Genomic DNA, 26,070 nt, shown 5'->3' on the forward strand with positions numbered 1-26,070 from the left:
CTGAGCAAATATGGGCAGGCAGAAATGTATACACACCTACCCGAAAGGTACCAAAATCTAAGATGAGAAGATCTGACTTTTCATGGTGGAAACCGGTCTGTGGAACTATTAGATAAGAAGGCTTCAGATTTATCCTTAAATCAAGAACTTTTCGGGTTTCAATAATATGTGTAAGTCCTACAAGAAGAAAAGAAATGACTAAAAACAGCCAAATACATTAATATAATCATATTATTAATGAGAAAAAGAATATCACTTTAAAATTATGTTGGTGAAGTTCTTTTCACAGATAAGGTCCTCCACTTGGCATGTTAGTTTAAATCACATGTCATCAATGGGAAACAATCACACTGCATGATACAATAAACCCAACACACCTAGTATTTTAGTCAGAGATTGAAAAATTTGTTATTTCTTTAGTTAAGTGGGTTTCCCTGATAGCTCAATTAGTAAAGAATCTGACTGCAATGCAGGAGACCCGGGTTCAATTCCTGGGTTGGGAAGATCCGCTGGAGAAGGGATAGGCTACCCACTCCTTGAGAAGGGATAGGTTACCCACTCCAGTATTCTTGGGTTTCCCTTGTGGCTCAGCTGGTAAAGAATCTGCCTGTAATGCAAGAGACCTGGGTTCAATCCCTAGGATGGGAGGATCCCTTGGAGAAGGGAAAGGCTACCCACTGCAGTATCCTGGACTGGAGAATTCCATGGACTGTGTAGTTCACAAGGTCACAAAGAGTGAGATATGACTAAGCGACTTTCACTTTTCACTTTAGTTAAGTAACCAGATACAGTAGGTAACTTGAATATAGAGGCCATGATGCACAAAAGTATGTATCTTTAAAACTCGATTCACATACAGCATGGTGAACAGTCGCTTAAGATCTGAGACAGGGAACTTTTACACTTCAAATTTACTCTGCAGCACAGGTTCCTAAATTGAACAGCTGACAGAATCATCTATGCCCCGTATCATTCTCTTTCTCATCCAGTCTGGCAGGTATAGTCAAGAAAAAGCTACCTACACTATTTCAAATGTAGTGTTTACATTAGAAGAGAAAAAAATTTTTGAGAGTTGAGATGTTGCTTCTGTATCAAATTCTTTACCTGTAGCAGTTCTCTCTTTAATTTCCTCCAGCTTCATCAATGTAGCTGATGTTATTTGCTCAAGATCCAATCCCCTATTTGACTGAAAGAATTCAACCACTGCATTGATGGTTTTCTGTAAAATCATTGAAAATATAAGCCAGTTATACACAGTATTTTCCATATTATAAATTTTAAAGTTACAGTTTAATTCTAATCAAATCTGGCTCTGAACCGAGACGGCACTTCCAAAGATAAGCTACCCTCCTACATCTCGTTCTGGAGGGAAAGAGAATCTGAAAAAAGGTATAGGCCATTTAAGCTTATTGAGAAGGCAACAAAGGTGTGCATATCATTAAGGTGACCTTGAGTATGTTTGGTGGTATCATGTGGATGTAGCAATGGGGTATTACTTCTAGTCTTAGCCACCAGAATGTATACCACAATTGGATGCCCCTGTGCTCTGAAGTTTAGAAAGGAAATAAGAAAACTGTTCTGCCCTTACCTACATCTAAAACTTCAACTTAAAAATCAGACATTTTGCAAGAAAGAATGAGTATTGGGGACTGAATGTACAACAGTGCAAATGTACTTAACACTTCTGAACTATACAGTTAAAAAATGACTAAGATGGTAAATTATATGTATTTTACCACAATTTAAATTTTTTAAAAAATCAGAGAAAACACTAAGTTCTGCCTCTTACCCACACTGTGAATTTATTTCCATAACTGTACAGTTAAAATGAGTCAGAGATCTTAAAAAACAAAGTGGGCCAACCAACAAGTGATGGAATAATGAACCACAACCTTCCACGTCTTGGCTAGCTCAAGATGAATTAAGAGAGTCTGAAGAAAGATGGAACTACAGATACAGAACTGGAGTCAGCCTTTTCATAACAGAGAAATGACAACGCTTTTTTCTCATGTGATCAGTATCTAAAATTCTTTATTTGCTCCTAAAGTTCCTTAAATTGGTTACAAACACTGAGAAGAAAGGGAGAATAAGCAAAAAGAAACTGGAATAGAAAGTCAGTATATAATTATTTGTGAGTAGTTAGTTGGTATAAAAGGCATAGACTTCTTTAAGAATATAATCACCATTTTAAAAAAATTTAACACAAGCATAGGTAGTATACCTTACAGTAGAAAAAAAAAATCTGTAGTATATTAAAAATCAAAATTAACTGCTGGGACTTCCCTGGTGGTCCAGTGGTTAAGACTCCACCTTCCAATGCAGGGACTCTGGTTTGATCCCTGGTCAGGGAACTAAGGTCCTACATGCCATAGAGCAGATAGGCTCGCACATCACAACGAAGATTCCACATGCCACAACTAAGATCCAACGCAGCCAAATAAATAAATATAAAAAACTAAACACGTACTGCCCTTTAAACAAGAAAAAAGTATCACTAAACGGAGCTGCTAGGTAAATAAAGGTTAAATATGAAAAAGAAAAAACAAGAAACCATTTGTCAGAAGTTTAAGATGTGTTTGATTAAGATTCTCCTTGTACTCACAGCATCGTAGATGACCTCCACAGGCTGAGACTGAACCACCAGAGTCTGGTCAGCAGTACTACTTTCTGGATTGGTTTCAAATTCAATTTTAAGCAAGGATGATGCAGTATCGCCAATTGAAGCCACAAGTGATGGTATAATATCTTGTTGTCTTAGACCTGTTATATACCAGTGTTCTAATTTTGCTTCCACTCTACAATCCAATGAGGAAAAAAGTAGTATTACAAATAAGATCCTTTGTAATATAACAGTTTGAAGTACAAATTTCCATTTAAAAAAAACTCCTTTGAGAATCAGCACCATGTCTATCACCCAGAGTTGAAGTCCAAACTCAGCCTGGCATTTGACTACCCATGGAATCTGGGATTCTTTTTTTTCCTGATTTGGTTTATTTTTTTGTTCTCCTAATCCTCATGAAAAACCCACTTTGGCTAGCTTCACAACACTGCAGAACTGTCACATGAATACATGCTACACTCAACTCATGGAATTCATCTCCCTATTTCACATAACCCTAAAGCTGTTCTCCCTCATCCCTGCTTCTGCTGGTCCTTCCAATCAGTTAAGCTAAGTCCCAGTTCTTTGGGACCAGTTATTCCCTTCCACAACTGAGTTTGTATAGCATTAATCCTAAGGTATTTAACATTATAGCTCCTTATTACTTCTGAGCTCTGAAATACCGAGTTGGCCAAAAACTTCGTTTGGAGTTTTCCATAATGCGTGCATGCTAAGTCACTTCAGTCATGTCTGACTCTATGCAACCCTATGGACAGTAGCCTGCCAGGCTCCTCTGCTCATGGGATTCTCCAGGCAAGAATACTGGAGTGGATTGTCTTGCCCTCTTCCAGGGGATCTTCCCCATCCAGGGATCAAACCCACATCTCTTATGTCTCCTGCATTGGCAGGCAGGCTCTTTACCACTTTCCCAGCACCACCTGGGAAGCCCAAAATATCTTAAGGAAAAACCCAAACAAACTTTTTGGCCAATCCAATTATTGTAAGATCTTAAGTTAAATTTCTGTGTTTCTTCTCTTATCCAACTATACCATAAACACCTTGAAAACTAAAAGTTACTGTTCTTATGCATAGCCTTCATAGTAACAAATCTATGAACTAAACACTATACAAGAAATATTTGTGAAGGAAAGAAGCAAGAGGAGAACAAATAATGAGCTTCTCACATAGTTTCATAACAAAACAAACTCAAATAAAATGACCATATTCACATGCTAAAGGAAAAAAACCGAGAGGAATTACTATTAATCAATTTTTTATACTAACTACACTATATTTTTTTGGCCTGAAGTCAAACTAATAATAATATATTTTATTGAAATAATATATTTTAAATAATATATTTAAATAATATATATATATTATATTTAATATATTTATTTAATATAATATAATTTAAAATAATATATTTAAATAATAATATATTTTAAATAATATATTTTAAAAACTTACTTAAGTGCTTGTGCTCCTGGTCGCTGAGACACTTGGGTACCAAGACCAATTATCTGAACTTTCAGTATTTCTGGAATATTTCTATTTTCTCTTATTGTAATTGAGGTGCTTACTAACTTCAGTGCCACTATATAAGCAACATACTAAATGAAAAAAATGAATGAAAATGGTTAAATTTTAAGAAATTACTTTAATAATTTCTTCATATTTAAAATTGTTAAATTATAAAATGATCTAAAAAACAACATGGTTGGTCTTTGCATCACTATGTTCACCAAAAAAAAAAAAGAAGAACATTAAAAAACCCAATAATACAAAATTGCCTGCTTAAACAGAGCATTTACAAAAGATTCAAAATTAATTTCTCTTAGTTTTTAAGGTAATAAAAAATGAAACGATAAAATATTTTGTGACCTAAATATTCAATTCAGCAGCTTTCACTAAAGTAAATTAGTTCAGACCAATCATCTAGCTCAAAAACTGAACAAAATTCAAAGAATATCTGCTTGATGACTTTGGAGAGTTAGTAAGACATGGAGAAAAAAACAATCCTGCTCACAAAATTGATAGGTCAAGACTAAAGGTAGGACAGATAACCAGAAAGATGATTCTCATCAAACCACACAAGAAGAGAAGAAGGAACACAGAATCTATAAAAGAGCCAGAAAACAACTGACAAAATGTAACGAGTAAATCTTTATCTATCAGTAGTTACTTTAAAAGTAAATGAATTAAATTTTCCAATCAAAAGACAGAAACTGGCAAAATGGATTAAAAAAAAAAAGATACAATGCTATGCTGCCTACAAGAGACTCACTTTAGCTTTAAGGCCACACACAGACTGAGAGTGAAGAGATGGAGAAAGATATTTCAAGCAAACATTAACCAAAAAAATAGGATAGCTATACCCATACCATAAAAAAAAACAGACTTTAAGTTAAAACTGGTCAGAAAAGACAAAGAAGGTCATTATATAATGATAAAGGGGTCAAACTATCAAGAAGAGGTAACAATTACAAATATATCATGTACCCACTGGAGCACCTAAATATATAAATCATATACCAACAGAACCAAAAGAAATAGACAGCAATTAACTGGGGACTTCAATACTCCATTCTCAACAAGGGAGAGATCATCTAGACAGAAACAATGAGGAAACAATGGATATGAATAACACTACAAACCAAATGGACTTCTCAGACATACATAGAACATTCCACCAAATAGCAACAGAATATTCTTCTGGAATACACTGAATATTTTCTAGGATAGATCATACATTCAACCACACACACACACACAAAAAAAAAAAACCCTCAAAATATTCAAGAAAGTACACATTATATCAAGTATCTTTTTCAACCACAGTGAAATGAAACTAAAAATCAATAATAAGAACACTACAAAATTCACAAATACATGGAAATTAAACAACACACTCCTGGATATACTCCTGGATCAAGAAAGAAATCAAAATGGAAAACAAAAACTATTATGAGACAACAAAAATGGGAATACAACATACCAAACTTACTGGATGCAGCAAAAGCAGTTTTAAGAGGAAAGTTTATAGTGATGAATGCCTACATCAAGAAAAAAGAAAGATCTCAAGTAAACAACCTAGCTTCATACCTTAAAGAATTATGAAAGAACAAACTAGGCCCAAAGTTAGAAGAATAAAGGAAATCATAAAGATTACAGCAAAAATAAATGAAACAGAGGATACAGTAGAAAAATAAAAACACAATGGAGATGAACAAAACTCAGACTTGGTTCTTGGAAAAGAAAAGCAGGACTGACAAACTTTAGATAGACTAACAACAACAAAAAAGACAACACATAAATAAAATGATAAATTAGAGACATAACAACTGATATCACAAAAATACCAAAGATCATAAGTGATTACTATGAACAGCTATCCTCCAGCAAATTGGAAAATCTAGAAGAAACTGATAAATACTGAGAAACATATAATCTACTAAGAATGAATCATGAAGAAACAGAAAATCTGAATAAACCAATAGTGAAGGAGATTGAATGAATAATCAAAGAAAGAAAGGAAGTGAAGTCGCTCAGTCATGTCTGACTCTTTGCTACCCCATGGACTGTAGCCTACCAGGCTCCTCTGTCCATGGAATTTTCCAGGCAAGCGTACTGGAGTGGATAAAAAGACCATACACCATAATCATTTAGGATTCCTCTCAAGGATGTGAGGTTGGTTCAACAAATGAAAATAACTTATGTAACACATCATATGAATAAAAGGATAAAAATCACATGACTATTTCAACAGATTTTTTTTTTTAAAAAAAAGCATTTGACACAATTCTACACCCATTCAAAATAAGAACTCTCAAGAAATTTGGTATAGAAAGAATGAACATCAGCATGACAACCCACAGCTAATACTATACTCAATGTTGAAAGGTAAAAAGTTCTCCCTCTAAGATTATGAACAAGACAAGGGTACCCACGCTCATCACTCCTATTAAACATAGTATCTGATATGATAACAAGAGCAATCAGGCAAGAAAAGGAAACAAAATGTATCCAAATTAGAAAGGAAGAAGGAAAAATTCCTGTCTTTGCACATGGTATCATCTTACATAGAGAAAATCCTTGATTCCATCAAAAAAAGAACTAATGAAAAAATTCAGTAAAGTTGCAGGATACAAAATTAACAAATGAAAATCAGGTGTATTTCTATACACTAATGAGTTATTTGAGAAAAAAATTTTAAGTGATCCCATTTACAACATCAAAAAAAACAATAAAATACTTAGGAATAAACTTAACCAAAGAGGTGAAAGATCTCTACACTGAAAACTAAAAGATAGTCATGAACGAAACTAAAGAAAACATAAACAGTGAAGCTATGTCTTATTTATGGATTCTTAAAATGTACATACTACCCAAAGTAATCTATAGATTCAACACAATCTCTACAAGGCTGCAATGGCATTTTGCATGGAACTACAAAAGACCCTGAATAGCAAAAGAAATCTTGAGGGAAAAAAAAAAACCCAAAGCCAGAGGCATGACATGTCCTAATTTCAAACTATATCACAAAGCTACAGAACTCAAAACAGGTTGGTGCTAGCATTAGAACAGGCACACAGACCAACAGAACTGAATCAAGAGCACAGACATAAATTCATACACATATGGTCTATTAATATTTTACAAAATAATCAAAAATATTCAATAGGGCAAAGATTTTATTAAATGGTGCTAAAAAAACCTGGATATTCATGTGCAAAAGAATGAAATTGGTCCCCCATCTTACACCACTCACAAAAAATAACTAGAAATGGATTAATGACTTAAATGTAAGACCTGAAACTATAACTCCTAGAAGAAAACATAGAGAAAAAGCTCCTTGGCGGCAATCTTGACAATGATTCAATGGCTATGACACTGAGCAGAAGGAAGAGAAGCAAAAATAAACAAGCAGGACAACATCAAACTAAAAAGCTTCTTTCTGCACAGAGAAAAAAAAAATCACAAAATGAAAATGTAATCAATAGAATGGGAGAAAATATTTGCATACCACATACCTGATAAGAGGTTAATAAGAAAAATACAAAAGGAACTCATATAACTCAACATCAAAGGAACAAATAATCCAATTAAAGGTACAAACTAATATATATAAAATAATAAGCAACGGGGATACATTATATGTCACAGGGAAATGGAGTCATTATTTTCTAAGAACTTTAAATGGAGGCTAACCTATAAAAATATTAAATCACTATGATGTACACCTGAAACTAATGTAATAGTATAAATCAACTTCTTCAATTTTAAAAGATTAAGCAATAGTTTTTTTTTTTTTTTTTTTTTTTTTTAAGCAATAGTTTTATATGGAGGAAAATACAGTCAATGTACTTTAGAAAAAAAAAAAACACAATGAGGTATCCCTTCATACCTCTTAGAATGGCTATCATTCTATGCCAATTTGCATTCCCACCCTTGTACACTGTGGGTGGGAATGTAAACTGGTATTGTTGTTTAGTCACTAAGTCGTGTCCAACTCTTTTGTGACCTCACAAACGGAGCCCACCAGGCTCCTCTGTCCATGGGATTTCCCAGGCAAGAACACTAGAGTGGGTTGCCATTTCCTTCTCCAGGGGATCTTCCCAACCCAAGGATCAAATCTGAGTCTCCTGCACTGGTAGGAGGATTCCTTACCACTAAGCCACCTGGGAAGCCCATAAATTGGTATCATCAGTATATAAACCAGTGAGGAGATTTCTCAAAAATTAAATAGAGAAGTACTATATGATCCAGCAATTCCACATCTGGATATAAAATCAATATCCCAAAGAGAAATGTGCACACCCACATTCACTGCAGCATTATTCACAATAGCCAAGACACTGCAACAGCCTAAGTTTCCAAGGACAGTTGAAAAAATAAAGAAAATGTGGTGTGGATATACATGATGGAATATTATTTAGCCATAAAAAGGAAGGAAATCCTGCAACAACATGTATGTAGCTTGAGGACATTATGCTAAGTGAAGTAAGTCACTTATATGTGGAACCTAAAAAGATAAGATTCACAGGAACAGAGAATAGACTGGTGGGTACCAGGAACAGGGAGCAGAGTTTTGGGGAAATACGTGGAGGCAGTCAAAGCTACAAACTTCCAGTTATAAGATGAATAATTTCTAAGGATGTCATGTAATTTAATGTAACAAATACATAAAAGGCTTCTACAAATCAACAAGAAAAAGCCAATCCAGTAAGAAACAAGAGACTCAAAAGTCACTTCACAAAAAAGGATATACAAAAAAGTGAAAAACCTCTTCAGTTATCCAAGAAATACAAATTAAAATCACAATGAAATACTACATATTCACCATTTAGAATGGATAAATTTAAAGGACTGATAATGATAAGAGTTGGTAAAGAAGTAGAATAATGAGAATCCTCATATACTACTGATAGAAATGTTTTTCACATTGGAAAAGTATTTAGCAGAATCTACTGAAGTTAAATATACTCATACCCTATGATACAGCAATTCCATTCCAAAGGATATAATGAGCAGAAAACCTCATATGCCCACTAAAAGACATTTACAAGCAATTAACAGTGTAACAACCAAAACCAGGAACAACCCAAATGCCAATCAACAAAAGTATAAATAAAGTGGTATTTCCAAATGAAAATACCTACACAGCAATGAAAATGAGCAAAATACAACTAGTCAAAGAACAGAGATAGATCTCATAATAATGCCCTATCTATTGCAAGGTCCATAAATTAACCTTGATGGTAATTACATAGTTGTGCTTTATGACAAATCCAATGAGCAACAAATTTTGAATTTGCTCACTCTTTCATACAGGAGTTATATTTCACACACACAAGAAAGATAAAAAAGACTTAATTACCTCTGCAATAAGTACTTTTTATCAGGTTATTCTCACACTCATTAAAGCAAGTAAATCAAAAGTTGGAAACAGTTTTAAATGGTAAGGTCTGACTGAAACAAACAAACAGTAAAGCACAACTTTCCCACTGTGGTGCCAGAATAGCATCACCAACTCAATGGACATGAATTTGAGCAAATTCCGGGAAGTAGAGGACAGAGGAGCCCGGTGTGCTGCAGACCATGAGGAGGCAGAGTCCCACATGACTTAGCAACTCAACAGCAACAACAAAGCAGAAACAAACTGCAGCATACTTTTACTAGCTACTTTAAAAATCAATAACTTGTTTAATCCAGTTCAAGATAATACAGAAAAATGAAACCACCTGAATAATTACCACCTAAATAATTACCTGCTTGGGTAAAGTCAGGTTGTGAGTGCTCTCACTATAACCAATAGCCGTGAAAAGCTTATCTTTTTCCTCTGGTGTCATGAGATCATCAATAGCTATAAAAAAACAATATTTTAAGAAATCAACTGCTTCAGTCTTACAGAGACTGTGAATAAAATCAAACCAAATTAACAGGTGGCCTAAATTTATACACACAAACGCTGAAGCAAAAGCAGCAATGTAATTTCCTCTAGTATACTATGTTGACTTGTTAAACATCATGTATTTTGCTTATTTAGGTCAAGAAAATGCAGACATAACATCAAGGCAACTCATGTGTCACACAGCAATTTTACAATCTCCTAAGTATTTTAAAAATTAAGTGAAACATCTAATTAAATATCCATGTAAAAAATAACAATAAAGAATGCTACATGTGAGATTTCTGAATTTCAACTTTCAAATTTTTACACAAATGACTTTTCTCAAAAATTCAAAGTCTCCTTTTAAATAAACATGGAAATGTTCCATCCTGATATATCTGCTTATATGTTTACTATACTGAGCTATTTTTACTTCAAAATTATTACAAAGTAAAATTCAACTAACTAGCTAAAGCATAATTTATATATTTTTTCCTTACCAGCATGCAATAAGTCATATGACTTGGAACTTACTTTCAGGAATCAAAGATTCTTCATCTTTTTTCTTAGATTCCTTCTTACCCCAAAACCCACTAAACCAGCCTCCACGTTTCTCGGCTGTGTCAGTAGACTTTTTCTTCAATTTCTGCCCTGATCGAATCACCTAAAAATTAAAAATCAAAAAATTTAATTAAAGAATACATGCCCTCTTCACTTTCAGGTCCAGGCAGGTAAGAACAGTGGTTACATTTTTTTTTTAACACTACATTAAGTTAAAAGTAGTCAATACAGCTAGTTCCTTCTGAACTGATTCTCAGCATTATCTGGTTAATACAATCTCACTATTAATTACTTTCCACACATACTGACAGCTTTCTGATGAAGTTGCATTTTGTGAGTGATTCAGAAAAGGTTTCAAGTAAAATCCTTCTGAGCAATGTGTCTTCTAAATTTATAAGGTAAGAAGTCAAGAGGACAGCAAGTTTTTAAAATGAAAAGTTCCCTGAAAGGAAGATACTCCCATTCTCGAAAATAAACTTTAACAATCTTATTTCATAATTCATACACACTGTTGACTTACTATGAACACAGTTTGGGAACAGAATATAAATAAAATTAGAAAGTGCTCAAATCTCATTTCATCCTCTTTCTCAACAAACCTTGGCTTATCTGCTGCTCCTTGTCTTCACCCCTTTTTAGTAAAATACAGATGAATAACTCAAGAGTAGAAAATGAAAGGATAAAAAGAATAAAGGGTTTAAGTAATTTAGACTCTATCTTCTCATTCCCTGAATAAGTAAATAATTTTCCCACTTTAAAATATTTTAAATTGGTAGTGAATTGGTAACATACTGCAAGCTTCAGTGTATACCAAAAAGTGAAATAATTCAAAAGAGAAGTTAAAGAAAAGAGCTGAATTATACAGTAAAGAGAACAGTTTGATTAACAACTCAATTTAAACTAAGCTATCTTTGACAAGTAGATATTATACAGGGAAACAGGTCTATATCTGTTCACAAAATCACTGATGGTCTCAGTTATACCTCAGCTGTAACTATCTTTTGTCAAGCTTAATCCATCTTCAAGAGTCAGAAATGTAATGGGTAAAAAAAAATACATAGCTGGCTGGTCTGTATTCTATATGAAATAATATTTAACTTCTTTGTTCTCCTAGCATAGATTAGTATGCATTTTTATTTTTCACAGTAAAATATATCTATATGAGACCAAAAAGAACTTTAACAATGTGTATAAAACTAATACGAACAGGGATGCAGATCCCTTTCACTTTTTCCTAAATACCACCTCTATTGCCTTCACTTCCCTTCCTTATCTAGCTAAAGGGCCAAGGTAAATAACTTCAGCCAATCCTCAACCTACATTCTAAACTCTCTGGTCCTGCAGATTTTCTATTATAACAAAAAAGCATCAATTTTGGATGAATCTAATCGTCATCTCTTCATCTACATCCCGCCCTTCTTTAGCTAAAACAACTAATAATTTATCTTCTTCCTTCAATTTTCAAGCAACTGGTAAGTGTTATTAAGAATACCTAATTAAATTGAAGCCACTTAATTTAAGGAGGATTGGAATTAACTGTTTCTTCTGGAAAACTACTCCTCTAATTCATAGGAACAATCCACGGCAGTAGCAAATACCTTTTAAAATACTCAGACACTCTCTGACCCACCTTGAGGAATTTGTCCTTAAAAAAATAAGAAATGCTTCAGAAAATGTAACGACAAGGCTACTCACTATAGTGTCATTTATAATTAAATATAACCGGGAGTAAATAGCGAAGCAAATTCTAGTACACAAACAGAATGGAATATTAGTCAGTTATTCAAAATTATGTTGGATAAACAATTCTATGGAATACTATATAAAACAGAACACAGTATTTTTTTTAAAAGAAACAAAAGTGTTAGTCACTCAGTCATGTCCAACTCTCTGCAATTCCATAGACTATAGCTCATCAGGCTCCTCTGTCCATAGTATTCTCTAGGCGAGAATACTGGAGTGGGTTGCCCATTCCCTTCTTCAGGGGATCTTCCCTACCCAGGGATTGAACCCGGGTCTCCTGCATTGCAGTTTCTCTACCATCTGAGCCACAGAAGTAACTTAGAAAACCTTTCCTTGACTCCACAATGCCCACCAGTTGCCACCCTTTACCTTGTTTTCCACTTACAATGAAGTATCAGGACTGCCTGCACTTACTCTCTCCAATTCCTCATCTTCCACTTTCTCTCATTCCTATCAAACTTCTACCTATAATATCCTATAAAATTTGCTCTTTAAATGATTTCTTTATGGCTAAATCCAATGACAAACTTTCACTTCAGTATGAAACTGATCTAAATGAAAGCAGCAAAAGTTTAGAGACCTGAAGCAGGATATAAATCATCTGCATGAGTCTCAAACTCCTGTATTACTCATGTGCAAAACAGACTCAAACCATCACACCAAAGGCTGAAAGAACTGAACTGAGATTTAAACCACTATCCACAGAAGGCAAAACACAACTTAAAATCAAAACCGAACCAGACTGTGTGTTAAAACAAAATATCAAACATTTTCCAAAGGACATATAGTATAATAATCACATCATCCAGAATACAAACCAAAATTATTTGACATAGAAAAACAAAACAGACAAAGAAAAATGTGACCATTTCTCAAGGGAAAAAGTCTACATATGCCAATAGTCATAGTCAAGATGTTTAAACTATCAGAGAGTCACTGTATCCATGTTACATGAGATAAACAGAAATACATTAGAAATTACTAAAAAGACTGAAATTTTCAGAGAGAAATGGAAACTATAAAAATGAATTCAGTAAGAATTCTAGACCTGGAAGATAGAATATCTGAAATAAAAAAATGAAGATGGGTTCAATAGTAAAATGGAGATGACAGAGGGAAAAGTAAGCTTGAAAACAGATGAAGAGAAACTATCCAATCAGAAGAACAGAGAGGAAAAAAAGATTAAAGGAAAAAAATGAATAAGACCTCAAGAACCTGTGGTCACATACATGTGTGTGTTGTGTGTGTGTGTGTGTATATATATATGTGCGTGTGTGTGTATTATATATATATATATACATAGACACATTTGAAATTTGGAGACCAAGAAGGAAAGAAGGAAGAAATAGGAACTAAAAAATTATTTGAAGAAATATGGCTGAAACATCCCAAATTTGATAAATCCTCAGTCCTCATTTCAGTTAACCAATGAGATGCATCTGTCACAGCTGATCACTCCCTGTTCCCTGACATCCTTTCCTCACTTGACTTTGAGGTTATTACAGTCATAGAGCTTTCAGCCTACCTCTCTGGCAACTCCTCCATGGTAACCACGGCTCTCACTTCTCTGACCTATAAACAATACAAATACTTTGGGTCTTTGGACTCCAGGTACTCTAACTTCTTAGGTGATCTCATCCAATGCCATGGCTTTTTAAATAACATCTATGTGCTGACCCCTTCTAAATGTGTATATATATCCAGCACAGACCTCTCTTCCAAACTCCACATTCACACATCCAACTGCATACTCCCTATCTTCAAGTTAATATATGATAGCTTAAACTATCAGTCTCAGAAAGAACTTCTGATCTTCTCCCATCTCACTCAAGCATGTTCCATCCAGTCGCCCCCATCCCATTTCACAGCAACTCCATCCTTCCCAACTGCTCCAAGCCAAAATCCCTATAGTCACTTCCAACTTCTCTTTCATAAAACCCATATCTAATCAGATGGGAAATACTGGCTCTATCTTCAAAATATTTCCAGAATCTGACCCTTTCTCATCACCTCCACTGCCACTATTCTCAGCCAAGCTTCTATTATCTCTCACCTCAAATATTTCAATAGCATCCTAATTGTCCTCCCCATTTTCATCCTTGTTGTCCCTCTATGGGCTTTTGTTTTCAAAGGAGCAGCCAGAGTAACTTTTAAAAACCTACATTGGACTGTATCATTCTGTTCTTAAAATAGCTCCTTAACTCAGAATATAAGCCCAAATCCACACAACTGCTTGTAACACTTTACACAATCTGACATCCTCCCCAATACTGACAAGCACCTCTCCCACTCCTCTACCACCTGACTTCTCTGACCTCATTAGCCACAGCCAAGGGTGTCTCCTCTCTTTCACCACTCTACTTAGTTCCCTGAATGAGTCAGATGTGCTCCTAGCCCGAAACCTTTCAGCTTGCTTTGCTACTTTTCTGCCTGGTATACTTTTTCCTCAGGTATCTTTCTGGTTGACTCCCTCATGATCTTCAGTGCTTTGCTGAAATGCACCTTATAAGAGCCAACTCATTGGAAAAGGCCCTGATGCTGGGAAAGATTGAAGGCAGGAGGAGAAGGGGGTGACAGAGGGTGAGATGGCTGGATGGCATCACCAATGAAAATCAGACAAACTCTGGGAGGTGGTGAGGGAATGGGAGCCCTGGTATGCTGCATTACACGTGGTCGCAGAGAGTCAGAGGCCACTGGGAGACTGGACAACAACAAAGTCGATGAACAGTGTTGTGACAGATTCAGGTGAACAGCAAGGGACTCAGCCATACACACACATGCATAAATTCTCCCCCAAGCTTCCCTCGCATCCAGGGTGCTACATAACATTGAGCAGAATTCCATCTGCTATACAGTAGGTCCTTATTGGTGATCCATTTTAAATACAGCAGTGTGTATATGTTCATCACAATCTCCCTAACTATCTCTTAATTTCCAAAAAAGTTACGTTACAGAATAATAGAAATGACAAGGAACAATGAGGAGAAGTTACCAAGTAACGTAAGTCAGTAATTATTACTACTAAGAGATTGTAAGTACTCAAAATATTACAAAGAGACTGAATCCAATTTTAGAAAAGTAGAAAAGGAAGGAAGGAAGAGAGAAGGAGGGGGAAAAGAAGATGGGTGAAGGAAGGGAAGGAAGAGGAAATAAAGGGAAAGAAATAGGGGCTAAAAAGCATAAGTAACTAGATACATATGCATGAGAGAAAAACTGGAAGCCTACATATCAAAATGTTAACACCAGCATTCTGTGTTGCTAGGACTATGTTTGACTTTTACTTACTTTCTTTTGGGGGATTAACAAAAATTTTGTTATAAAATTATAAATTTTTCCCCTTCATACTACTGAGGTTTTTTTCCCCCAATATTCCAATTTTATTTTTTCCTGAGACTGAGTCATGAAAATTCAACCTTTATTTTCATTTGAGTAAATCTAAACAACTCTCTATGCAACTTAACTTCTTGATTCCAGGTTTAAAGGAGTAGTAATAACCCACTTAAAACATAAAGTCAGCTAATAAAAATGATTACCTCAACTTGTGCTTGTTGCCTTGCTAAAATTATGTTAAAAACATCTAGTGTCTTCTCCAAGTCCTATAAAACAAAGGGACACTTGTAAACAAAGAATATGGTCATTAAACAAAATTTTTTCATCTCTATTTCTAGGCTTATTCCTGTCCATGAACAAACAGTATCTGTGATCTAATGAAAGTGTAAGTATAAATCTGAACAGATATTTGGCTTTTACATTCTTACATTTTGCAATGTGAGAACAGTTTTTCAAAAAAGTTAACTCATTAACCATGAAACAAAGAATTTAATGAAACCACAACAATACAGAGACAGCCACACATGCAAATGGAAACAAATTATTTAAGAGGGGGACCTGCTTTAGGTATTAGCCTTATGGTTGTTACTTTGGACTCCCTCTTCTCTGTGCTACTTTAAAATCATTATACTAAAGGCACCTTAATAAAATACAAAATTTAAGCATGTAAAATTCTTCAAATCAAGTATGCTAAAGCAGAAACTGACTTGGGGAATTTATGTAAGGGGAATCTAACATGACCTGGGTGACCTGTTTGTCAGATGTTCTACCTGTTATTTCATGCAATTCCCACAAACTGTATAAGATACATACTATCTCCATTTTATACATGAGAATAACAGATCTAAGATGTTGAGAAAATTGACACTTTTTCTAATATATAATACTAGTGATTGTCATATATTTCAGAATAACAATTAATTCTTTACATTATGAATTTGTGGCAAAAATAGTGATATAATCAAGACCAGATGATATTCAGCAAATTATATATTTAGTACAGTGTTTTTCTGTATTTCAAAAGAGGGTAAATAAGACTCCTATCTTAAGGAATAAGAACTATTTTTTACAAATACTTTGACCTCTTTAAAAAAAAGCCCCGAACAAAACAAACAATACATATTTAGCTAATAATAATTACATATTTAAACAGCTCTGACACTGATTTTCTAAATATTATTATTATAAAAACTAAATACATTTCTCCAAATAGTTTATAGTAGGCTGATATTAGGAAGGTATTTTTAAAAGGAAAAAAACAGATAAAAACACTTTGCATTTTCCATACAGTTCTCTCAAAAAGAACTCCGTATTATTCCTCCTAAAATTGTCTTTTAATTTAAATCTAGAAAAATTAACACTTAAGGATGATTTAACAAATGACAGCTTCCCAATACATGCAAGATATACCTGAATTTGTTTCTGTGTTTCTTCTGGGACTTTAGTCTGGGTTAGCTTATTTTTATAGGCACTTTTATAACTCTTGAGCAATTGTCTGTGTTTTTTTATATTACTCCATGACCACATCCGTGTATACCTTCTTATATGAACTTCAAGAACAGAATCAATTGCGTATTTCCACCTACAAATTAAATTTTGTTAATGCACGTTGGAATGCGAAGGTTTAAAAAAGCAGGAAAATAGCATTGACATTTTACAGCTACACTGTTACTGTTTCTGTTCTTATTAACTCTATTCTTACAAAGGTTCAGCCATAACATTTCAGTTCCCCAATACTTCAATTCTCTGATTTAAATACATTATAAAATAAGCAAATCATTCCAGGAAGAGGGTATGCCAAAGCAAAATAATAAAGACAAATGACATGCTGTATGAAATTAATAATATCTCAATATATTTGTGACAGTGAGTTCACATGCATGACTGAAGGGCAATATGATCAAAAAAATGTTGAAAGTCTTGAATGCTAAGTTAAGAATTTAATCTAGGAGCATGAGTACGAGAGAATGTCTTTACAAAAAAAAGGAACAAGGACATACTATAAAAGACAGCCCTCTAATGTCTGTTGAAAAAAAGTGGCTTCGCTACATGTCTTTAAAGGTCTGTTAGCTCTGAGAGTTCCTAATCATATGATTACATAAAATATTTTTTAAAAATTCTAACTCACCATTGTCGACCATTGGTATGAAGTGGTAAATAAGGCTTATATTTTCGGTAAGGAGCATTTCTAACCATGTAATCCACTGACTCCAAAAGGTCGATCATACTTAAGTACTATTAAAACAAAAACCAAGTTACATCTGTTACATCACAACATGGATAAACACCAAATTTTATTATATTTTCTGCCTAGTGAGACTTGAACAATGAATACCACAGTTGCTTGGTGATTCAATAATATATCTCATCAAATTTAAGAAACCACCAATTGTAAGATAATATTAAGCACTGCCGATTAAACATCATACCACCGATAATAATATACATCCTATTTTCACGTATATTAAAGTGTGAAATAAATGTAAATCTTAGAACCAATGAAATATGGTGTCTGTTACTACTGACATGAAACTCGCTTAGTGCTAAAACTAAATATACTTTCCTCTGGACCGTCATTTCAAGTAGTGGCAACCTATAAGCTAAGTTTCCAAATTGCTCCAGGGAATTACTGCATAACTAAAGCAAGATAAAATTATTTAACCACCAATACAAAACAGCTCAAATGGAGGAAAACACACACACACAGCAAGAAGATAGATGAAGAAAAAAGAGGTTTAACCTAAGAGTTACTAGTACTTAACATGTGGACAGCAGGAACTTAAATGCATTTCTAAGTGTAAAACATACCCCAAATTTTGAAGACTTAAGAAAAAACAAAAGGATATAAAATATTGTAACAATTTTTAATTTTGATTACATGTTGAAATGTAATCACTTCCCTGGGGGCTCAGATGGTAAAGCCTACAATGCAGGAGACACGGGTTTGATCCCTGAGTCGGGAAGATCCTATGGAGAAGGAAAGGGCATCCCACTCCAGTGCTCTTGCCTGGAAAATCCCATGGACAGAGGAGCCTGGTAGTCTACAGTCCGTGGGGTTGCAAAGAGTTGGACGCGACTGAGCGACTTCACTTTCACTTTTCACATGTTGAAATGATTATATTTGGGGTACATTAAGTTAAATAAAATGTTATTAATTTTAGTAATTAATTCCCTCTTTCCTTACTTTGCTAATGTAGCTACTAAAAATTTAAAATAACACATATAACTTGCATTATATGTGTACTGGACTGCACTGGGCTAAAAGTTCAATTAACTATAAACCCCTCATTCTCCTTTCACTTCCAGTTCTCCAGATTAGTCACTAAAACTCCTTAGGCACATAACCAAACTTGAGAAACAAGTAAAGGAAAAAAAAATGCCAACACAGCTGTTGTAAAAATTAACTAAACAATATTTAATGTAAGAGTGTTTGCTATTAAAATCTGAGGAAGGAAAATAAAACTATTAAAACCTTGCATCAAGAACTGGGAATTAAATGGAACCATGTCATGCACTATAATTTGGTAGGATTCTCCACCAATAAGGTGAAAATCAGAAAAAAATGAAAGAAAACTATTTCTTATATTTGATATTTATTTTATTTTAAAAATATACATATAATCTATTTTTAGGAGTCAAAACTCAACAATAACAAACCAAAAGAACCCCCAGAGCAGTGAAGTAGGAACAGTCAGAGGACAAAAGTTGTTGAGATTCAAGGCTAGTCAAAGCTGTAAGTACTTAAATGAATCTTACCTGAGGTTTGGTCAGTTCAATAGCAATATTTTGTACTTCTATGTTCCAATCAAGTTTAGGTGTTTTGAGCTCTGTTTCTGCATAAGGATTCATGTAAAGTTTTGCAGAGGCTGATATTGGCTGAAAAACTTAAACAACATGGGAAGACATAAGATAAGTTTATAAGCCCTTACCTATGAATAACTGTAAATAGTTATGAGAACACTGTTACCCTGAAAGTAAAGAAAAATGATCAAAAATACATTTTAAAAAAATGTAAAAAAAAAAAAAAATCACCACCAAAAACTATTTAAGCATCTATTTATCTACATAATAAGAATTCCCAAACTCAATGGTAAAAGGGGAATCTCCAAGGAGGAAGATGGTGTTCTATGCTTCTAAGTAAGAAATGCACAAAATATACACAATCTAATCTTGATTATTTACATCTGTGTAAAACTATGTTTCTCTTCCTTGCTGCAAGATATTTAATGATTTTATTATTTATTAAAAATACTAATACAGGGGTATGGATAAATTGGGAGATTGGGACTGACATATACACATTACTATAATATATAAAACAGATAACTAATAAGGACCTACTGTATAGCACAGGGAACTCTGCTCAATACTCTGTAATGGCTTAAATGGGAAAAGAATCTAAAAAAAGTGGAGATATATATATATATATAAAACTGATTCACTTTGCTGCACACACGAAACTAACAAAACATTGTAAATCAACTCTACTCCAATAAAAATTTTTCAAAAATAATCATTATTGCCTGAGATGCCCCCACAAAAAATAACAATACAAGATAGGAAATAAAACTTGATTAATTTTAATCTTATTTAATCATAATTAGAATTTAGAAACAGAATCATGACTGAAATTCATATTACCCAGAAAAAATTGCCTACTACTTTATAATTTTCAAAATAATTATTACATATATAGTTTTAGACTCAAAAGAAGATAATATTCTTGAAGTTAAGTAGAATAAAAAAGAGTATCAGGGAATATGACAGAGCAAACTAATGTAATAAATTATAATTGTAAACAGTATTAAAATTATATAAATTGTGATATCTTATAGTATTTATAATATGCATAAGATTGTATAAAATTTTTTAACTTATTTAGAGGTTATTTATAATTGAAACATGCCCAAGAATAAAGTCGCAGATTTTTCTGAACAAGTTCTTTCATGAAGGAAACTAAATGCTCTCACAAATTAACAGCATCTGAAAGCTTTACCATCATTAAATAGACACGCTTGTGGACATAAGGAGAAAGTGCCAACTCTATTCATATAAAGGCAGTTAGCTATAAAAGAATAAAAAGAAAACAATAGTGAACCATAGTAGTATGGAATATAGAAGAACATGGGCATAAAAACTGAGAAGAAACATAAAGAGGTACACTAAATATATACAAAAGAATAACAGAGAAAATGTATGGGACAAATAATTTACAGGCAGCTTTGTTAGAGATCTACTTAAAAATAAATAAAGGTAAGGCTTCCAAGAAACAGAAAAGGTCTCTGGAGAAATTCAAATCAAAGCAACAGTGAGTTTACCCCCCACATCTGTCAGAATGGCTACCATCAAAAAGTTTACAAATAACAAATGCTGGGAGAGAATGTGAAGAAAAGGGAACCCCTGTACATTGTCAGTGGGAAATGTAAACTGGTGCAGTCACTACTGAAAACAGTATGGAAGTTCCTCAAAAAACTAAAGACAGAACTACCGTATGACCCAGCAATTCCACTTCTGGGTATATATCCTGAAAAAATAAAAACACTAATTTGAAAAGACACATGCACCCCAGTATTCACAGCAGCACTATTTACAACAGCCAAGACATTCCAGCTACCCAAATGCCACCAAGAGAGGCAAGGATTAAAATATGGTACGTATATACAATAGAATATTACTCAGCCACAAAAAAGAATGAAATGCTGCCATATGTAGCAATATGGATGAACTCAGAGAATATTATGCTTAGTGAAATAAGACAAAGACAAATATTACATGATATCATTTATATATGGAATCTAAAAAAAACACAGATGACTGAATATGCAAAACACAGACTCACAGATGTAGAAAATAAACTTGTGGCTACCAAAGAGGAGAGCAAAGGGGAAGGGACAAATTAGGGTATGTGATTCATATGTACAACCTACAACATATAAAACAGATAAGCAATAAGGGTTTACTGTATAGCACAGGGAATTAGACCCAATATCTTATAATAATCCACAATGAAGTATAATCTGTAAAAACACATCATCTGTACTTTGTATACCTGAAATTAACGTAATACTATAAATCAACTATGTGCATGCATGCATGCATGCATGCATGCTCAGTCAAGCCAACTCTTTGCAACCCCATGGACTGCAGTCCACCAAACTCCTCTGTCCATGGAATTTTCTAGGCAAGAGCACTGGAGGGAATTGCATTTCCTGCTCCAAGGGATCTTCCTGATCCAGGGATTGAACCTGCAACTCCTGCATCTCTCGCACTGGCAGGCAGATTTTTTACCACTGCGCCACCTGGGAAGCTACACTATAATCATCTATACTTCATTTTTTAAAAACCTCTGGAGTAGTTTGTCTTAACACTACAATACTGACATGTTCAAGGTAACCTGAGTATCAAGACCTCAGAGATTTCATTATTAAACAAAGAAAAGAAAAGAAAATCTAATTCCTAAAACAAAGCAGACGATAACAAGATAGGGAAAAACATGGAGGTCAAGGGGGTTAGCTGCTAACATACTGTTAGCAGCTGTAGCCACACTGCCCCTCTCTCTCCAGTGGTGTAAGTGTTACAATCTATTTCTAAATACCAAAATATATACCGAATATGTGGTATCATGACACTAACATATAAAATTAATACTTTCTCTTTGTCAAAATAACTTTATCAGAAAACATATATTAAAATAAAGTACTTAATTCCATGTTTCCTATAACATAAAATAAACTTTTACCATTACTTACTGTATTGATGGTTTGGGGGTATGTTGTTACTTGTAAGAATTTCACTTTTCAGCTGATCCTAAATAAAAAATTTGAATGATATAAGAATGAAAAAGAAAATGTATATATTCTCAGCACCCCTGACACATACACGCACATAAAATTTGGTTCTAAATCAGTATCTTTATTCCCAACTTTGTAATTATTAGTCCATAAGAAAAACACACTGAGCACTATTTACAGATATATTTCTTTGGAATATTACTTCAGTAGATAATTTTTATAAATTCTAAATATCTAGAAACAACATAAGACTGTTCCACTCTGACTTAAAATGTATATAATGTGTACACACACACGTTCATAAATTAGGATCTCAATCACCTTCTAGACAAAGGCAAATTAACCATTACAGTATCTTTCTGAGAAATAAAAGACAGAATCTTGGAATTAATTCAGTTCAGAAAATTCAACTGTTCTTTTCTCTTCTAAGTAAATAAAATGACTAAGACTGCTTAGCTTTAAGACATGACTTAGTATGCTTAGTTTTGAATCAATCATTCACTATGATGCATCACTGTAAATGCTTAAAATATATGCTACAGATACATTTTTTAAAATCTAACAGGTATCTTTCTTTACAATCCTCTTCAAATAATCATTCTCATATGAAACTCCACAATGCAACCAGAATGCTATCAAAATGAGAGTGTGAAAAACCATAAATCCAGTTTTAATTTGATAGTATACGTTCTCATCTCACTGTCAAGTGAAAGATGTCACAAAGATCTTCAAAAACTAAAGTGCTATTCTTAAGATAGAGTCAATTCCAAAAGCTGTGTTGCACACTTCTGACTTAGTTACAACTTAAGCAAAAGACCAGTATCTTGTCCTCATTAGAGACCTCGTACGTAAAATAAATCTCAGGAGTACAGTCAGCTATTCAGGGGACAAACTGAAATTACCAAGATCTCTTCCCTTGATGCCTGGTAAGACATGCTGCAGTTAACATTCCAGTAGGCGCTGAGACTATCAAGTCGTATCAGCTATAAAAGAAAAATTGGAAAAATCAGGCAACTAACAAACTGAAGTTATGTATCAATATTAAAAGAATATTCTCATGCTCACTATACCAAATTAATCCAATTGTCATTTTGAACTTTTAAAGGGAAGAAGATAATGCAAAAGTGGAGGAAAATGAATATATGTTATTCAGAGACTTTACTATTAATCTGGGCTTCCTTAGTGGCTCAGATGGTAAAAAAAACAATCTGCCTGCAACCCAGGAGACCTAGGTTCGATCTGAGAGTCAGGAAGATCCCCTGGAGAAGGAAATGGCTATCTACCCCAGTATTTTTGCCTGGACAATTCCATGGACAAGGAGCCTGGCGGGCTACAGTCCATAGGGTCCAGAGAGTCGGAATGACTGAGCAACTAACACTTATTAATCTAGCATTTGCTGAATTGTGCTCACAGGAACACTGTTCCCAAGGGGATTTACTCATTCAATAATCAAATATTTATTGAGAATTTAGTATTTAACAGACTCTGTAAGTATTTCAGTGAATAAGAAAGACATGATTCCTCCAATGAATACAAATGGCTGTTTCAAAAAGAAGGGTGAAGGGAAGAGGACTCTATGATCAACAAAGGTGGAGAAAGGTACATACAAAATATCCCTTTGGAAGATTCAAAGTGTTTATTAGCATATTTAAAGTATTGTGAAATCCCAGAGTTTAAAACAAAATAAAATATACCTGTCTAACTATGAACAGCTTTCTGTTTTAGTCAGTAATCTTACTTGACCAGAGATTATTTTTTCAACAAATCTAATATTATCTCAATTATCTAATGCCCCATCAAACACAATTTGGGAAATATTAATTTCATCCAGTTTCTTTATATTCTAGGTGAAGAATCTAAACCTCAGAATAGGTAATTTTAGAAGGTAACATAGTAAGTAGCTGAGCCAAAACTAAACCCTAAACTTTCAACTCCCATTCCAATGGTATATTCTGCTCTATCAAGGTTTCTTGAAGAAAATACATTAAATGTTTGTACTTAGGAAAATAAGTAGATTAAAAAGTCTAGTCTAGTACCTTGTATATAATTTTTTCTGCTTCATTTAATATGCATGGTGTCCAGTGTTTGTTTGCAGTCTAAAACAAAAAAAGAATAACTGTGAAATGAAGTATATGTATCACAAAACAGTGCTCTAATAACCGTAATAAAATAACTTAGAAATAACAAGACATCTAGTTAATACTGGCTAATGTGAGTTACCTATTTTTCACATACATATATTACAAAATCAAAGGAACAGTGAAAAAGAGAATTCATGAGGTTCTAATTTAATTGAGTTCATTCATCCAGAAAATAATTACTGAGCTATTCTGTGTCTGAGAGTGGGTATGAATTTAAAAAAAAAAAGGAGCTAGCTAGGCAGTAGTTAGATGTCGCTGAGTGGAGTAAGAGGAGGTTAAGGAGAGGCTTTTTAATTTTAATATAAAGGAGAGACTTAAATGCGCTTAAATGGTTAGAAGACAGCGGTGGGCAAGGAAGAAGAGTTGAAGATTTAGGAAAGAAAAGGAAATTGACAGAAATAAGGAAGAAAGGACAAAAGGTAGAAGAGAAAGAGTCGGGGAAAGGCTCTTAAGGACACAGGAGAGGATGGGATCCAGTCAGAGGTGGGGAGATTATCTAAGATTTAAGAGTTAGTTTGCATTTGAAAAGATGAAAAAAAGGAACAGTACAGATACAGAAAGAGGTGAGTCTGCTATTATTGTTGTTATAATAGTCAATGTAGTAGCTGAAGTTGAAATTGAGCCAATGTGCCAAATATTTTATTCAAACTCTTTATTTAAATCATCACAAAAACACTAAAATACAGGTACTCTTGAATTAATGAATGGCGGCTGGATAGAAGGAAACCAACATGGTAACCAGAACAGTAAGGTGTCATGGGTGCTTTGATAAAATACAAAGGGGAGTATTAAAAAAAAAGAAAAGGAAGAGTAAATTCTAAAAGTAAAAAAAAAAGAGAGAGAGAGAGAAACAGTACTATCTCAAGGAAATATTAAAACCTGAATAGAATCACCAGGCAGTTTAAGGGAAAAGAGTAACACAGGCAAAGAAAACTGTATGAAAACTCTGAGGAAAGATACAGAGGATCAGACAACAGCACACAGTGAGGAAACTACACCTCATCCTCTGCCCTCATACTCCTGTGATCGGTCAACGCAAAGTAAGCCACACGACTATTCTGTGTTTTTCATTTGGTCTGCTAGAAGCTCAATATTAAATACTGACCTTTCTTATGACTAATATTGTTAGTCTCATTTCTCTGGAATGATTATGCCTCTACCTTTCAGAACACAGATTCTGGTTCTTCCAAAGTATTATAGTATTATTTCTTTTTTATTGAAAGCTACTTCAAATTTATTTTGGAGACAAGCAGAGGATAAACAGTGTATTAAACACTAGCTTCCTTAACTCCCTTTCCTTTATTTCTCCAATACCTGTTAATTTTTTTTGCTTTGATCTTCAACTGATGCATATCTCTACTTCTCTGTATGCATGTATCATTCTTAAGGAGTCCGTGGAACAGAGACCTTTTCCTGTTTAATAGACTACTTCTCTTTCCTTTTTCCTTCATCTTCTTTCCCTCCTAAGGCCCTCTTCACATAACTAATCAAAAAGCAAAAATATACCCAATG

General features: G+C 33.9%; 1 protein-coding gene across 2 annotated transcripts in view; it reads right to left on the reverse strand.

Annotated features, from left to right (window-relative positions):
• The window catches only part of VPS13C (vacuolar protein sorting 13 homolog C), a 184,698-nt gene that overhangs the window by 118,911 nt on the left and 39,717 nt on the right, over window positions 1–26,070 (reverse strand). For both annotated transcript variants that reach the window (XR_009695120.1, XM_061157288.1), the window contains exons 8-20: window positions 24,454–24,513; window positions 23,320–23,400; window positions 22,376–22,433; window positions 19,383–19,510; window positions 17,755–17,861; window positions 17,037–17,208; window positions 15,830–15,892; window positions 10,527–10,656; window positions 9,871–9,965; window positions 4,070–4,212; window positions 2,603–2,795; window positions 1,105–1,219; window positions 41–177 (exon numbers count right to left, since the gene is read on the reverse strand). Coding sequence is in view for 1 of the 2 variants with exons in the window: in XM_061157288.1 (XP_061013271.1) it covers window positions 41–177; window positions 1,105–1,219; window positions 2,603–2,795; window positions 4,070–4,212; window positions 9,871–9,965; window positions 10,527–10,656; window positions 15,830–15,892; window positions 17,037–17,208; window positions 17,755–17,861; window positions 19,383–19,510; window positions 22,376–22,433; window positions 23,320–23,400; window positions 24,454–24,513 (1,482 nt within the window). In the remaining variant the exon portion in view is untranslated. The remainder of the gene's footprint in view (window positions 1–40; window positions 178–1,104; window positions 1,220–2,602; window positions 2,796–4,069; window positions 4,213–9,870; window positions 9,966–10,526; window positions 10,657–15,829; window positions 15,893–17,036; window positions 17,209–17,754; window positions 17,862–19,382; window positions 19,511–22,375; window positions 22,434–23,319; window positions 23,401–24,453; window positions 24,514–26,070) is intronic.

The sequence above is a fragment of the Dama dama genome, chromosome 12 (genome assembly GCF_033118175.1).
Source record: "Dama dama isolate Ldn47 chromosome 12, ASM3311817v1, whole genome shotgun sequence".
Classification (NCBI taxonomy): Eukaryota; Metazoa; Chordata; class Mammalia; order Artiodactyla; family Cervidae; genus Dama; species Dama dama.